The 18507-nt window shown below is 29.6% G+C and overlaps 1 protein-coding gene across 1 annotated transcript in view; it reads right to left on the bottom strand.

The window, feature by feature from the left end:
• LOC107455761 (putative inorganic phosphate cotransporter) overlaps positions 1 to 17101 on the bottom strand; it is a gene marked incomplete in the record, with an annotated part of 23113 nt that extends 6012 nt beyond the window's left edge. The window contains 5 exon segments of the mRNA XM_043052554.2: positions 3513 to 3640; positions 5112 to 5295; positions 8284 to 8517; positions 11105 to 11301; positions 16975 to 17101. Coding sequence (XP_042908488.2) covers positions 3513 to 3640; positions 5112 to 5295; positions 8284 to 8517; positions 11105 to 11301; position 16975 — 744 coding nt within the window.
• Between the last annotated feature and the right edge of the window lie 1406 nt (positions 17102 to 18507).

Here is an 18507-nt window from a genome sequence, read left to right on the forward strand (position 1 = left end):
TTTTTTTTATATATCAATTACTGTTCTTAAAACAATTTCAATTTCAAAAATACTTTAATTTACCTTTACTAGAAATAAAGGGCCCGTTAAAGGGTTAACAACCTTTTTAAGTGTCTACCTGTTTATAAAATATTTTACGAAAAGCTGTAATCAAAATTTTTGAAATTTATAATCAGGATTACATGTAATTTATTACTGTAACCGACTATGTAATCTCATTACAGCTGTAATAAAAAATGTATTTACGATTACAACTAATTGATTACTGTAATTGTTTGTTGTAATCACGATTACAGTTGTAATTAAAATTATTTTATCTTGTAAGCATGATTTAAAATAATTGATTACTGTAATCGAAAAATATAATCGATTACATTTTTGCCCAACTCTGTCTCATATTATCCCTTCCTTTATCATTTTTCCCAGTGGTATTAAAATGGAATTAAAATTTCAATTTTAAGCTAATGGATGCGTTGTATTTGAAAAAACTTAAATTGACAACCATGATAGTAACACATATTAATACATGTGCTTAGTTTTTTTTAAGAATAGTGGTGATCAAGATCATTTAAAAATTAAGTTTATAAAAGAAAAAATAGTATATATTTACTACCACTTTAAATATGAAAATGGAATTTTACGGCAAATGCGTAAAAGTTGGCAGGTATGTTATACGCAAAGGATCTATGCACATTTATGTGATTAAGTATCCACCCCCTTAAATTAAAAAATATATGTATTATATCTATTTTTAAAACAAATTTTTCATTTAATTCAAGGCTTTATACTTTTTTTACCGAAGTATTTGCTAACCATTTCCAATGGTGGTAGGTACAGTAACAATAATTAAATATATATTTACATTTGATAATTTTAAAGACTGGTTGCTTGATATGATATACATCACGCTAGAGGTGCGAAAAACTGCTACTTCTCTGTCACTGTTACTTCTACTACTCTGATTCAAAAGTAACAATGACTGTTATTATATCTCAGTCACTGTATTTTCTATTAAGTAATCGTTATAATTTTTTAAATTTGGTATAAATAAGTCGATTAACCCTTTTGAAGGCCGTGGTAAGTATACTTACCACCACGTTTTACCACTTTTAATTTAGGTTTCCATTTTTCAATAACTTCAGCTTTCTTGAAGTGAGTTTGAATAAAATTGGTAACCATTTGTCACTTTTAAAAAACGTATAAAAGTTAAAAAATACATAATTCCTTTTGAAGTTTGTAGCATTTAAGGAATTTATTTTATAAATAAAGAAAAATAAAAGTCAGTAAGTTCCTAATAGGTCATGTTAAACATATTTACCAACAAAAAAATGGCATTTTTATAAACTAAATGAGTCTTTTTTTTCTTATTTCAATTACTGTTCTTAAAGCAATTTTAATTCCAAAAATACTTCAATTTACCTTTAGTAGAAATAAATGACCCATTAAAGGGATAAATCATAAACTTTTTTCAGAAAACAAATTGCTTTAGTAATGATAACAAATCAATAAATAAAACTTGTATTTATTCGATCTTTAGTTATATAGCAAAGCTTTTAAGTTTTCACTAAATCGGGAGTTTTTAGGTAATTATCAAGACTATAGTTCTTATTATATTTTCCACATCTTAAAATTTTTCTGAAAAACTTAACAAGTTTGCATCTATAATAAAGTATTCAATTATTTAATTTTAAAATTTTTTAGGTAAGTGATGAAACCTTTGGTGCAAAATTTGTTAAACATATTTTTTAACATTTTTTTTCACTATTTTGTATCATTATTTAGCGTTGGAATAAGTTATGGTTATGAAATAACAGTATGAAACCTAAGTTACTTTTCATTGCGTTAAACACAGAATTTTCTAAATACGGCTCAATTACAAACAATAATTTTTCAAATTTGCAGGTAGTTACTGTTAGATCTAAATTAATTATACCCATTTATGTTATTTACAGTTAGGTCTGAAAGAAATAATTATTATTTTTTTGAAATTTCCATAATTTACAAAATCAAACATTGATAACATTTTAATATTGATATAATAATATTAAAAAATATTGATGAATACAATAATTAAAAAATATTGATTAACATAAATATTGATGAATAAAAAATTAATATTAGTTTTCATTTGGCATTTGATTTCTTAGTAGAAATATAATTCTGATATACTAATATTTTTTTCCAGTTACTATAATACTGCGTTTTATAACACCAAAATTACCAAAATTTTATTTTAAATAGCATTTAGAGCGTTAGAAAAAAAATATACAAAAGAAACATTGGAGTCCCAACTGCTTCAAAGAGTAATACATGTCTCTTAGTAGCACGTTGCTGAATAAAGATCAACAAAAATTAAAAATAAAGATATAATCACAATTTTAAAATTCTATGTTTAACCCTTAAGATTAATGCCGTAGAAGTGCGCCCTCTTATTTGGTAAACTGTTGTTGAGAGCTCACTTAAACCATTTATGCTTCGCGTACTTTCAAATGAACGCTTCCTGTTTTCCAAAATATAAATAAATAATAGTAGCCTAAGTGTTTCATTATTAAGATTTATTACACAGAAACAAGATAATTACTCTGTACCATAACATGTTAAAAATAAACATTTATATTTGTATCTGAAATGAAGCTCTGCATTTTTCTGATGCTGAAGTGGAAGGTAAAAGGAGGAAATATCCACTAGGTGTTGGCAATTATGCAATACTTTCCTTTTGACGGTTGTTTTCACATTTAAAGACAACATTTAAAGGGTTGCGAGAGAGGTCTTAAGAGTTGCGAAATTATGATTGATCAATATCTGTATCTTGGAGAAGAGTGGTTGACCAGGATAGCCTAGTTGGCTGGACACTGGTCTCACGTTCACGAGTTCGAATCCAGCCTTCAGAAAACTTCCCGTGTAGAAAATGGAGACCGGAGCACGTTAAATCTGTTGGGTCAAACAGTCCTCTATTTTTTCCCACGGCAAATTATACCTCGGGGGGTTCGGAATGGCAGGTTGATCGTTCTCCGGTTCAGGTCAAAATTACGATTCGTATATGAATGGATGTATGAATGGGTCCGCCCTATAAACGGGTGTTGAGTATGGGCGTGACAGAAGTCGAATTCTTGGCGATACATGGCGAAACTGGTAAAAGAACAATCACACCCACTACGCCTAAATGACCAACGACAACAACAACAACAACTGAAGAGTGGTTGTAAAACTAGTATCTGCGTCTCAAACTCGGCAAAGATTGCTGACCCAAAGTTTTTAAGGCAAATCATATAAATTTTGCTGTAGTTGAATAATTTGAAATCTAATTTTTAGTATCAAGAAACAAATATTAAAAGATTAAAAGTTTTTTAGTTTGAGTTTCTGAAAGTAAGATATTGGGATTTCGTTCGTTCGTTGTAGTAGAAATGGCCGTCTGTGGCCATTCCCGCCCGTTGATATTGAGATTTTAAATTTGTATTTGTTTATAAATTGCTACGAAATGAAATTAAAAATATAAATTTTTTTAAACTTACTTTCTTTTTGGCGTTATCGATACCATCTTGAATATATATAAGTTCTTGTTTTGAGATACGGGGGTGATCTTCAGGCTTTTCATGAATTAATAGAGCCCATAGAACAAACCATACACTCCCTAGTAAACCTAAAAGAGAAAAATTAACAAGAATAAAGGGAAATAACAGATAGGGAAGAAACAGGAAGAAAAAAAACAATATGTTTAAATAAAAAGAAACACTGGGAAGTGATAAAGGATTAATCCTTTTCCCGTTCTTTTTTTTAAAACTTGTACACATTTCCTGTACTCTTCACACTTCCTGGTTAAGGTTCTGTAGTATTGCATTATAAAAAATTGTAACGATGGAAACTCTTAGTATTCTTAAAGAATATTATCAAGCCTCTAATTTATTTATTAAAGTTACTTACGTGAAATACAGGTCAAAATTCATATAGTATATCAAGTTTTTTTCTAAAAAATAAAAATTGTATATATAGATATAACGTGTCTGTATTCTAATAATAATACCATCCAAATGGAAAGAAAAAAAATCCAATTGATTTTCAATACTTTTGAACATAATTTAAGTTATTTTTAATATACATCAAGGCTCAATAAATTTTTAATTTTAAATTGCTTCTGAGGTATTTGTCTAATTGCTTGTGTGTTGTGAATTTTTTGACTAGGAAGCGACATCCATGTTTGCATATATATATATATATATATATATGCAAACATGAATGTCGCCTTCCATCTTTTGGCACTTATACGAAATATTTCCAATGGCAATGTACTGAAGCACAAATATTTGCAACAATTCGAATTTTTCTTAAACCATTTTCCGGACCTAAGTTCAAAATCATATGACCTTCTGCCGTTTCATATGCCGAAGTTGGACAAGTTTAAGGAGACACTTCTTCTTACTCGATGTGTAAAAATTCTTGCCTTTAGTAGCAAATGTTTTTGTATGGCAACAAATGTTTTTGTATTTATTTTGTATGGCAAATCTATTGACGCAATACAAAAAATCTTGCTTAAATCTTTTAGAAAGGGAGTCTTTTTTACCTATTGAAAATTTGCATCAACAGAAATGAGAGTAAGAAGTTAAAAACTACTTAAAATTTTCAATGCATTTATGTTAAAAAAAGCATTCTACTATAAACATTTAGATCCTATTGAATTTATGATTTCAAAATTGCTTGTATTAAAACGGGAACGAAATTATAAACTCCCTGTCCATAATTTGGGATATCCAAACTTTACATTTTGGTACCATTTAAAAAAAACGACACCATTATTTTAAAAAGCTTCAAGCTTTTTGTTTCAAATTATGCCAACAGTTTTGTTATATGAAATATTCTAATACATTTGCTGCTTAAAAATATAGTTTACATAAAGTTTATGTAGAAGTGTTTCCATAATTTTGCCCACTTACTGTTTAAAAGTATATAGTAGTGAATAAAAGTCTTTTAGTTCTTATTTATTTCATTATTATTATATATATAATATTAATACACTACATTTGCAACCACAAAGAAAAAAAAGTCTTCAAAAATTACGGAAATTCCGTAGTTGTAGGAAGTTGTCTGCGCATATGTTAATAATTAACATGACTTACCAGAAACATAAAATACAGAGGGCCATCCTCCCAAAAATGACCCCTCGCTTAATTGTCCTGTGACTATGTTTGTCAAAAGAGTGCCAATCATCACCCCCATATTCATGGTCGTAGATATTCTGCTTCGTTCTGTCTTCGGCACCCATTTGCCAATCATAACATTCATCGCTGGAAAGGATACGCCCTTTAAAAAGTGGAAAAACAAAATATTATGTTTATATATATATATATATTATAATAAACAATCATAAAATAATTATATCTTAAAATATCAATACATATATATATATATTTATATANATTTTATCACTTTAGTTGGGTATCCATTGTTTTTTATCAAATTGTGAAAGAGTTTATCGATTTGTTATAATTGCTATATTTGCTATATAAAATCATTGAGTTAATCGTATATTATTGTAGATTTAATGAATTATCATATATATATATATATATATATACACAGGGTGTCTCAGTTAAACGTTTTAGAACTCCTAAGAGGGGTAGAGTGCATCCTGACGACTCGAAATCATATAGCAATGCGGGGTCGGAAATGCTTTCCAGACACGGTAGATGGCGTTGTACGAAAGTTCCGAGCTTTCCAGTGCGTTGGCCTCCTCGGTCACCCGACCTATCATGTCTTGATTTTTATTTCTGGGGTCATATGAAAACACTGGTTAATGACACCCCTGTTGACAATGCTGAGGATCTGGTTGCAAGAATCGCAGTAGCTGCCGGAGAAATTCGAGATATGCCTGGAGTATTGCAGAATGCACCGGAGATGTGAGGTGAACATTGTAGCCGGTGGCAAAAACTTCGAACACTAAGTTTGACCCACGTACCTTATGCTTTTTTCAATGTATTATTAAAACGATTTTTCACTTACGGTCTCTTTTCTTTATGGTGCTTCTGTGTACATCACCGCTTCAGGAAAGCATTTTCGACCCCACATTGCTATATGATTTTGAGTCGTCAGGATGCACCTTACCCCTCTTAGGAGTTCTGAAACGTTTAACTGAAACACCCTGTATAAGTTCGAAATGAAGATAAAACAAAGGAAAATTACAGATATATGGAAAAGGGGGGGAAGGAAAAATAATAATAAAAAATAACAAACAACTGGGGAAAAAAGGATAAATTTTTCTTAAAAAATCCGAAAAATAAAAGATATAATCTTTTTATCAGCCTACACGATTATATCCGCAAAAAAAGGGTGCTTTCTGATATTGTATCAATATAGCTAAAGCAAAATATATCAATACAATAGTGTGAGGAGCACACAATTTTTTTTTTCAAAAATTGCAACAAATAAAATAGAACACAATAAGTAAAAATAACACGTAGAAACAGAAAACAAAATTAAAGAAAAAGAAAAAGCAGAATAAAACATAATCTATAAAGCAAGTAGCGAATTCAAATGTACTTACATGAACGGGAAATGTTTCAAGAATGATTTAAAATATTTTCGTAACAAGATTACCAGATTGCAAAATATGGAAACAAAAGCGCAAATTGAGCGTAACTGGAGGAGTTTTGTTTTAAAGTGGCGTTCTTACTGCATTACTGAAGTGCGTTTGATTTGTTAGTTACCAAGGATGGGCCCAAAAATGGATGTGCGCAAGATAATATTATACTGGATAATTTAAAGAAGTTGACCTTAAATAATTTTAGAAACTAAATATTTATTTACGAAAAAAATATATAATAGAAAAGAGAAACATGAATTGCCTGTTTTGCACATAATTTTAGCCACGAATTTGCCCGAAATGGATTTGCACAGGGAAAAATTACATAAATTAACAAAGAAATCTTTTTAGGAAATAATTTCAGTCAAAGATTTGCCCGAAATGGATTTGTAAATGGAAAAGTTTTATAAATTAACAAAGAAATTTATTAGTAAATAATTTTACTCACGGATTTGCCCGAAATGGATTTGCACATGGAAAAATGATATAAATTAATAAAGAAAAATATTTTTAGTAGATAATTTTAGCCACGGATTTGCCCGTAATGAATTTGGCACATGGATGTTACATGTTATTTTTTTATTATTATTTTTCTTTTCCCCCTTTTTTCATATGTCTGTAATTTTCCTCAGTTTTATCTTCATTTTGAANCTGATGTAACCGAGAAAGCCCTATATATATATATATATGTTAAGGCTCTCGTGTTAACCGAATAAATAAGGTTTGATCCCCATTAGTGCCCTGAAGCCCACTCAACTTCAGATCGAAGGCAACAAAATTGTAAGGGGAGGAAGTACAGGCAACTTGTGTGCAATGAATTACCCAACAACTCTTAAGGAATCAGCATAGTTTCAGAAAATAGTCTTTCTAATTTCAGCGGAGATGGAGAAGCCAACTTGCTCCGCTTGTAAAACAGTATTTTCTAGTGGTAGCGAAATTTAAGTTACTTTGAGTTTAGTATTTTTAATTTTAAGTCATTTTTTTCACTACTAAATATCAAAAATTATAAGTATTATATAAAACGCAACGTTAAAGCATCCACCTACTGGTTGCTCTATTAAAAAGTAAGCGTAACTATCCTTCTTTAACGAATTTTATTATATAATTTGCTACCACTTTATTGAAACTATTCCGAAAAGCGGAGCAGTTGTCATCCCTGGTGATATTGCATAATATTTTAATAAATTTTATTTAAATAATACTGCCCACCACTTCAGAGAAAGAATATTTAAATGCATGTATACAAGGTCAGAATAATCTGACTCCAGCAAATTTGTACAATCTATTAAAAAATAAAGAAGTAATAGATTTGCAAATGATTAAATTATACAATAATTTTATACTTCTATTATAAATCTATGTTCCATACCTATTACCTATAGTCTATTTCTCAAAATATCATATGATACATTTTTCAATTCAGCTCTCTGACATATACAATCCGAGACACTTCTAGCAAATCCAACAAATTTAAAATTCGCGTTGTGACTTACCCTACCCTACTCCCATAGGTACTCGAAGAGTTATAATGCTCGTAAACGAAATACATACATTTTTAATTACCGTAAATAGAAAAAAAAAGCTATATTCCATACACATAACCGTTAGTCTTTTTCTCAAATATGATTTAGCACTTTCTTTTATTCAGCTCTTTTACATATACAATCAGGGATACTTCCAAGAAATTAAAAATTTATATTGTAACTTACCCCAGCTAATCCCATAGCTACTCGAAGTGCAACCAATGACCATACATTCCATCTTGCTGCTATGGGTGACAGAAATGTCAAGAGAGACGTCATCAGAATCCCGAACCCATAGATCCATTTAGCACCGTATCTCTCGGCCAATAAACCACCAGGAATCTGTGTTACTATGTATCCATAGAAATACGATCCGACTACTTGTCCTTGAATATTGGAATCCCATGTAAATTCACCTGTCTGAAATAGAAAAATATTGTTTTCAGCTAATGAAGTAATCCCACGATTGAGTACTTAATAGAGCTAAGGCATCGCTTCCAGCAGTAGAAAGCTTCCATACAGTCTTTCATAAATAGCCTGCGTAAAATATTTAAAAAAGAAAGCCTGTGTTGCAGAGATGCCAACTTGCTCCGGACAGCAAATATATATTTTAAAGTGGTAGTTTATCATTTGTGATTCTTGGTTTAATAAATTTAATTTAGTAGATTTTAATCCACCATTATTTCTAAATAATTCGTAGGCTTATATAATTCACCACTTTGTAGTACTTACGTCACGCTAATACCATTTAAAGAGCAAGCAAAAATTGCAAAATATTTGCAAAATTTACGTTGTAGTTATTTACCGTTTTTTTTACTTATTTTGGCATGTCCGGAGCAGTTGGCATCTCTGGTATTGGTACATGAACGGAACTTCTATATAAACACTTTCATGTCCGGTGACACCAACGTGTTGTCACGTGAAAACCAAACGTTAGCTGCCGGTGACTACATGTTGGTGCCATACAATAACAGCAGGTGACAACACGTTGGTTTCATGTCCAAGCCAAACGTTAGTGGCCGGTGACAACACATAGATGTCGCGCTTTGCAACCTGATATTCATGTGACATTTTGTCAAGGGACAATAGAGTACATGGATGCCAACTGCTCCGCTTTCTGGAATAGTTTTAATAAAGTGGTAGCAAATTATATAGTAAAATTCGTTAAAGAAGGATACTTACGCCTACTTTTTAATATAGTAACCAGTAGTTTGATGCTTTACCGTTGCATTTCATATCATACTTATAATTTTTGATATTGAGTGGTGAAAAAATTACTTATAATGAAAAATACTAAACTAAAAGTAACTTAAATTTCGCTACCACTAGAAAATACTATTTTACAAAGCGGAGCAAGTTACACGGAACCGGTTACATGGTAAACTTATCACTAAATATATGCGGACCGCATAGTGTTAAAAAACTTGAAATAAAGAATTTATCGAGGATTCCCTTAGGTTCTTGAAAAGTTTTGAAAGCGGTAGCAAAAATAATACAAGCATCGATATTTTAATTTCTGTGTAACCACCACTGACAATTGTTTTGCTGAGAAAGTATATATGCATTAAAATTCCAGGATTTAAACCACTTATTTGTAAAAAAAAGATACATCCTCTAGTATTAACATAATTTTACTGCTAAAACTTTTCAAGGACTACAGGAACCCTGTTGTCGTGCTTTAAATTCATTTATTTTATGAATCTAAGCTGATTAGCAAATAATGATGAAAACGAATAATATTCATTAATTAAATAGAGATAGCGACGTATTATCTATCACTTTCTAGTTTTCACTGCTTTTCTATGAGCTGTGACTTTTCTTTTAATAACCGTTGTTGAACAGTGGATTTAATTTTTAGGTTTACGGCTGCAAATTCGGATTTTATATTATACTTTGAATTTTTTTTGTAGTGGTGGGAAATTATTTAAAATTAAAAATACTAAGCTAAAAATGACTGACACTTTGATATCACAGGAAAACATTTTTTTTTACTAAATGATGCAACTTGGCATTTTTGACACTGTATCATCTTTAAACTGTACCATGCGGTATCTAATCATTTTTGACTCAGTTCTGTATAATATCTAGTAACATGCTTTCATGCAGAGTATTGAAATTTAGCATCGAAATATACGCATATACGTATTGATATATATGCATTCATTAGACTTTTTGAATTATAATAATAATTATAAATGAGTTTGGCCACCACTACATATAAATTATTACAACGAATATATAAAAGTATTCTAATCACTGGGATAGCGGAATTTTATCGAGTCAAAATATAAATATATTTTGGAGTAAGAATGTTTTTCGGTGACTGTTTTACTACCACTTGAAAAATCCATTCTCAGAAAGAGTAAAAGTTGGCAGGTATGCATTAAGTATTTGAAATATAATGATCACTGAATCTTACTAAAAATGAAATAGTGGTAGGAACGGTGTGATTTTTTAATTAATGTTAAATCTAAAAATTATCTGTATTAAGTACATTTACCACAGTTTAAAACTAGGATGACTGTTGTGGTCATTTTGACAGCAAAAAGAAAATGAGCGTAATTATTTGATTTCCAGTTCAAATATCTTTATAAAGAGTTGGAAAAGGTTATTTTTAAAATTTGTAATATTATACAGTATTTTTAATTGTATTATCATTAATACATAAAAATTTTAAGAATAATTACTACATCATGAAACAATTTCATACCATTGTAGAAAGTAGTACACGATTTGAAATAAAAATAACTGAAATGTGTCAGCATTTTCCACAAATAAGTTTTAGGCATAAAGAGTTTTTTTTAAATTACTCCTGCATAACATATTAACATTAACATATAAACTCCTGCTAGGAATTTAAATGTTAATTCTTAATCAGGGAGAGCAATCTTTCTTTAGACTTATTACAGATATCATCAAAATATCACTTTTAAAATCCTTTTGTTTTTTTAAAAGGAAATCATTTTTACGAGCAATTTTACAACGATCGTGACATAAGACAACTTACCTGAGTATAATTTTCATTCGTTTCATTTTTATAAACAATGAGTTCAGCACATGTTATTGTTGCATTGGTTCCATTTTCAGAGTGATGTTGTTTTCCCACCATGGCTACTATTGCTACATTTAGGTTCACTCGCATGGCGTACAAACTGATGTAACCGAGAAAGCCCAAGAGTGTGAGCACAAATCTGGCAGGAATCACTGCAAAGTAGATTAGATTAATTGATAGAAAACAATTAAAAGTATTCTGTTGTGCTGTTGTTGTTTCTAATGACACTTTCCAATTCCAGCAAACCTGCTGGGTGAAACTGAAAGAATTAGGCAGAGAATGCGTTTTTTGTTTTTCAGTAGCGCCATTCATCGTTAAGACACGTCACAGCCCGCTTATAGGACGGAACCATTCATACATCCATTCATTCATCCACAGATAGTAATTTTCGCCTGAACCAGAGAGCGATCAATCTCCACTTCAGATACCCCTCCCCGGAGATATGATTTGTTATGGGAACATGGAGGACTTTGTTACCCAACAGTTTTAAAGTGCATCAGTCACCATTTACTGCAAGGGAAGTCTTCTGCCGGCGGGGATTGAACTCACGACTCTTGGACATGGATCCAACGGCCTACCAATCAGGCTATCTCGTCAACTAAAGTATTCTGAAAGTATTCTTGAAAATATACTAGAAGTATTGATTTTATAAATGGGTTGCTACAAACAGAGTAAAAAACTGTCCAGCAAAGTGAACACATACGACAGTGTCAAGAATACAGCAACTACTGCAGCGGCATCAAAGACAAGATGAATCTAATTCAGTGGTCAGTTAACTCAATTGCAGCTATCTTAACTTTGATCCGGATTTATATGTTCTTCATAAACTTGGTCGTCATACGAAATAATATGTTATTATTATTACAGAAGAGAGCATGGTTCGTATGATCCCTTAAGTATTTTAAGAAAAGTTAAAGATAAAAAAAGATGTAATTTAATAAATTTGTATTCACAAGTATGCTAGGCATTTTCTAATAAATCTACAGAATTATGAAAAAGATGTTTCGCTATTTTTAAAAAGAAAGTTTAAAAAAAGAATTGATATAATTTTTTTCAAAGCTTTTTATAGACCGTATTTACTCTTCCCCTTAAATTTTATTCAATTTTAGAAAGCAAGGAGTTATAGCTTTAAAAATTTGTTCGACTCCGAATCCAGTTAGTTAAATGTCCTACAGCAAAATAATGACTATTTTGACAAGTGTTTATAATTCTGTAAACAAAAATATTCTCTTGTAAATATTATAACAATCATTTAAATTATTTCTTTTCAAACAATTAATTAATTGCAAACGAAAACTTTTGTTTTGTTTCGTAAGATTTTTTAACGGAACTGTTGCATAGGATTTTGATATCGTCGCTGAATTTTCAAATCTGCAATCGATTTCTCTCCACAAGTTGCAATTTTTATGTAATTTCATAATATATTCCTTACCAGAATATTATTTCGATGCTAAGTGCCTCTACTTTTCTGCCACGTAGGGAGTGGTAGACAAAAAAAGCAATAATGCATTTTAGTTTTTGATGCTATCGTCACATGTTCTTTTTGTTTTGAGTGTTATTTTGAAAGAAGAAAACAAGTGTATATGTATGCATATAATACTATACATCATTTATAAGCTTACACAGTGCACCAAAAAAAAGCAACAAAGCATCGTGAATAACTTTTGATCTAATGATTGGATCTTCCCGTTCAAGGACTCAATCTTTATGGCTCCAGGTGGAGACCTCAGATATGATAATTAATAAGTAAAGCCGATATTTTAGGTTACGAAATCAAGAACAAAAACGTACTTTCTTTAAATAAACATATCTATTTTTAATGGAATCGGATTTCTGACCCTCGAAAGATAGGAGATAGCCGCAATTTGGGAAATATGGTCCCAATAGTTTAGTCAGGAGAGCGCTCCAAAGTTTGGACCTCGTAATGTTAATTTTAATTTTTGCGTATTTCGCTATATCTCGAGTTCTAGAAGATATTTATTACTTGTAATTTTTTATTTAAAAGTCGTAAATATTTTGAATTGTTAAGTAGGAAATGTTTTTGCATAATTTAAAAGAAAATAAATTTACACGATAAAATACAAAATTTGAGCAAAGTCGGTTGAATAGTTCAAGAAAAATTAAATTTCAAAAAAGTCAGATGTTTAAAATTCGATTTCTCATAAACTGTTCAAGCAATTTTACTCAAATTGTGCATTTTGTCATGTAAAAATATGTTCTTTAAAATGATGCAAAAAATTTCATACTTTACAATTCAAAATTTTTTGGTCATTATTAAAAGCAATAGTAAAAAGTAATAAATATTTAATAAATGTTATTGTTTGCATGGAATTATCTTTGGATAAGCGAATTTCATAATTACGTGCAAAATATTTTTTCAGTTCGCCTAAAATGTTTTCGAGTTATAATGAAGAACCAAAAAGAAAATTATCATTAAGTGGTCTAAACTTTGGATCGCTGTCTTGACTAAACTATGGGGACCATATTTCCCAGATTGCGGCTACCCCCTATAATTTTAGGGGTCAGAAATTAGAATCCTTCAAAAAAAGGCATGCTCATTCTGAGAAAGTACGTTTTTGTGTCTGATTTTGTCACTTAAAATATCGTCTACACTTATTAATTAGCATATTTGAGGATACTTTTTTGAGCCATTAAGATTGAGTCCTTGAACGTGAAGATCCGATCATTAGATAAAAAGTTATTAAGGGAGGTCCATATTTTCTTTTCCTTTTTTTTTTGCGAACTTTACTTTCAGGGAAAAAAACTAAACTAACCATAACGATTCGAAAACAATCTGTAGCTTTCGGAACAAAACTAGTTTGATATTCAAAATTCCTGCACCCTAAGTAGTTGAGATTAAGTACTTGAGTATATACAACAAAAAATTTCCCCCCCATGTAGCTAAAAAATAATTGAAATAGATAAGAGTTAATTTTATATCGTGAATAGTGTGTCCTGTTTTAATACATTTTTCATAAAATACTCTTAATGACAGCAATAGGATTTACGCTTAGAATTTAGACTTCTGAAATTAGAAGAATAACAAATTTGTAAAAAAAAGTTTTCAGTGAACGTTGTTGTGAATTCCTTTACGTTGTTTCAATCTGTAATATATTTCGTTACAATGACTAATATACAAATGATCTAATTTTTTATGATTTTAACGCTTAAATTTACATTTAAAGCTCTAAAATAAATTTAAATGTAGGTCAAAATTATACAAGTACAATATTTTTGCCTATGCCAATATTGCAGGAGCACTTTATTATTTACTTTTATTTTAGAAGAAAATTTGCTGACCTGATTGATTTTTATTCAAAGCACGCAAGCAAATCAGCGATAAAAATGTTTTAGACCTTTATCTTAAACTGATACTGTTGTTTTTTTTATGGTTGTCATAGCTATACAATAACGCTCAAATATTACTTATTTGAAAATCTAAATGCGTCATTATAAATAAAATATTCTAAACAACATAAAATATAAATAATAAAATATAAATAATAAAATATAAATAATAAAATATAAATAATAAAATATAAACAATAAAATATAAATAAAATATGTAAAAATATTCTTAATAAAATTCTAAACAACATAAATTTACAAAGAAAGAAAAAATATAGGCTTTCGTTTTAGGCTTAGCAACAAAAATAACAAATTAGTTTAAATTCAGATTTGAATTCAGTTTAATTAGAAGTTTAATTATCTTTAAACTGAACTATTCTAAGCACAAACTGCAAAATATTTTTAAAAAAAATTATTTAGGAGTTGCAATATCAGTTTCTTTACACTAATTCTCAAGAAAGTCTTATTTTCATTTATGACAATTAGTCTCGCAGTGGACTGATCGTTAAGACATGGTTCAAAGCAGATCACCAAAGACAAGCATCACTGGCTGATGTCAGTGTGAAAGTGGGTACCCACTTTGATCAGCCTGCGATGGGACCGAGGGTGTGCTGTTTTGGTCCTCGTGTGGTATTGGTTTGCTCTCTGCACTGTTCTTATGCATGAGTAAAACTGTGGAGGGGATTGCGAATGCAGCTCCGAGCCAAGAAATAGAATTAACTAAAAGCATTTTAAAATGTATTTTTTGAAATTTGAGCCTTAAAATTCTTTTAAAAATATCTATAGAGCATCCGAAACGTTGGCTTTCTATGTTTTTTTCTGAATTTTCGTTCAGAGACCATTTAATTTTTCTTATAAGCTGCTTCTCTAATTAGCTTCTTAAGGAGCGAATGACACCAAGATCTGTAGATGGTGGCACACTGTTGCTTTTTGAGAAGAAATACTCGACGTTGAATACTTGAAAGTTTAAATTTGAGCAACTAAAGATGTCCAAATTTCAAGTATTCAAAAAAATGAAAAGATTGTATAAAAAAAGCTGATTTTTTCAGGCTGTTAAAATTATTCGTTAATTCGCGATTTATTATTCATAAATAAGGGTTTTTATCTTCATGTCAATCGGAAATACAAAAAATCATTACACAACAAAAAATTTGAACTGGTTCGTTAATTTTAGGTTAAATAATTGTCGATAACTTGGTGTTAAATTGGGGTAAAAATATTGGCTGGTTAAATTGGGGTCTGAATGTACTTTCTAATTTCTACCATTTTCTACCATTTGCTCGGCTTTTTGGAAAGGTTTTAATAAATTGGTAGCGAATTAAATAGTAAAAGTTGTGAATGTGGATAATTACGCCTACTCTTTAGAAGTATCACCACAACGTAACTGTTATAAAACTACATATCATATGATACTTGATCAAGTCAAACTTGGAATTTTGATTTGCAGTGGTGAAAAAAATCACTTAAAATAAATATAATAAACTAAAAAAACAACTTAACCCTTTTGAAGGCCGTGGTAAGTATACTTACCACCACGTTTTACCACTTTTAATTTAGGTTTCCATTTTTCAATAACTTCAGCTTTCTTGAAGTGAGTTTGAATNTTTACATTATTATCTAACTTATATTACAAGGTGGTTCATAAATCATAAAAGAAGTTAATTATGTCAGTCTGCAAAATAAGTAATCACCGTAAAATTATATAATCTTGATGCGAAATTATCTCAACTTTAGAACTTACTTGCATAATAACTTGTACGAAATTATCTCGTTTTTACATTTTACATAGGAAATGACTTAGTGCTCAAAATTATCTCCTTTTTGGACTTTTTTTGGGTAACTACTTGTGCGAAATAACCTTTTTTTTCCACCTAACTTGGGGAATAAGTGCGAAATTGTCACAATTTTACACTTTTCATAGGTATTAAGGGGAGTCGGTTGGCCAATAATGCTGAAACTGACCTTTTTCGATGAACATTTTCTCAGCATCTAAACAAGATATTGTTTCAGTTTTTTTTTCACTGAATATTGACGTATACATGGTTACACTGTGATAACTGTTAATACATGTCTTAGTCAGAAATTTTTAAAAAAATTACGAACTGAAAAGTTTTAATTTCTTAAAAAGTTTCCTCAAAAAAATTCCATAACTCAAAAAATATTCCTGTTACCGCTAAAAAATTATCACAGCATATTATTGATGTAGTCTCAAAAAGATCCAAAACATTTCAAAGCGATATTATTAGTAGTTTCTTAGCAAAAGTACATTGAAAAAAGTTAAGTTTTAGCATTATTGATATATACCCAACCGACTCCCGAATCATAACAAATAATTTAATATGAATGCATATAAAATGAAAATTGCATCGTAACATACAATATATTTTCGAAAGATATACATATTAAAATTTAATATTGCAAATAACCTCAAAAATTAAACAAAGATTAAAAGCAATAAATATATAACTAATACTTACTGTTTAAGTTTAATTAACTTTTTATTTTCCTCATATGTTACGGAGATTAAAAATATTGTTAGCTTTCGAAATCAGCACAATCTATTTTATTGATCTTAAAACAAAATAAAATCAGATAATTACGCAGTGATGAGATAAAACTTTTTTGCCATTAATATCGAAAAAGACTATCTAGTGTCAAACAATAGAATTTGATGAAAGAAACACACTGAAAGATGTCAAGAACAGTAAAAGATAGAAAAAAATGTCACACGGTTGAAAAATCTCGAAAAAGGAATATTCCTATTAAAATATGTATTTAAATATGCCTCACTCCTTTCCCATATTTTTGAACAATATCGGAATCCTTGAATGATGTTGTTATTAAAGGTGAAAATAATGCAGCTAAGATGGAAAGTTATGCATAATTTTGAGCTAAAAAGGAGACATAAAGTGAGTAAAAGAGTGAACATTTTAAATAGTTTGGATTGATTAATCAGATTATCACTAACTAGGATTTAATGTTGGGGTCCTTGAGCATGCTACTTAATTAAGAAATACAGCGGACATTTTAAGTTATTAAATGATTCACAAAAAATGTTCTTTCTCTGAGTCGTAAATAAGAAGTAAAATTTATATAATAAAGTATAATAAATAATTTAAAAATTTTTTGGGGAGGATTTTGATACTTGACCCTCAAAATATGATGGTTAGCTATCGCAATGAGTAACGGCCCTGAAAATGAGTAACGGCTCGAAAACATGTAGTGGCTGTGAATTATTTTTCTTAGTGAACAATTAATTGTGAGATAATTACTCCATTGTAACTAAAAATTGCATAGAACAAATAATATTAGAAATAATATTACACCTGTAAATAATCAATATGTTATATCCTTTTCTTACATCCTTAAGTTTTTGGAAATAATATTAATATTATTGATTATTAAAATAAATATAATATTATTTGGAAATATTTCTATATACATTGTATGCATTATATGTGGCATTAATTTCTTAATAAAAAGGAATTAGACAAGAAGATAGAGTTAGCTACTTAAATAGTTCTTATAAATATTATTAATGTTTGAATATCTTGAGTATTTACAAGACAAAGTATTAAATTAATTACTTTTGCCAATTTATTAACGTCAACATATATATTTACACAAACTTCAAACTCAAATTTCTCTCAAAATTTCACTTTAAAAGCCAAATAGAAGTCACTCTCCATGAAGAGGTGTTACACAAGAAACATAAATAATTATTATGATTGCAGTATTGATAAGGTAAAATCTTCATTGTTGAATAAATTGATACTACTTTTTATAATTCACGTCTTTTTATAGACTAATTCTCTTTGGGTTCTTTTCTTCAATCTGTTTGGCCATCGCCTCCTACACCAAAAAACCTCCACACGTTTTTTTTTTATAAGTAGTCTGCGCAGACTACTTAAAAAGTGAACCAGCTATGCGCATGAACCGAAATTCTTTGTTATAAGTAATAAGGAGAGCTTTTTCTTATATATATATATATATATATATATATATAGGCC

The sequence above is a fragment of the Parasteatoda tepidariorum genome, chromosome 6 (assembly GCF_043381705.1).
Source record: "Parasteatoda tepidariorum isolate YZ-2023 chromosome 6, CAS_Ptep_4.0, whole genome shotgun sequence".
Lineage (NCBI taxonomy): Eukaryota > Metazoa > Arthropoda > Arachnida > Araneae > Theridiidae > Parasteatoda > Parasteatoda tepidariorum.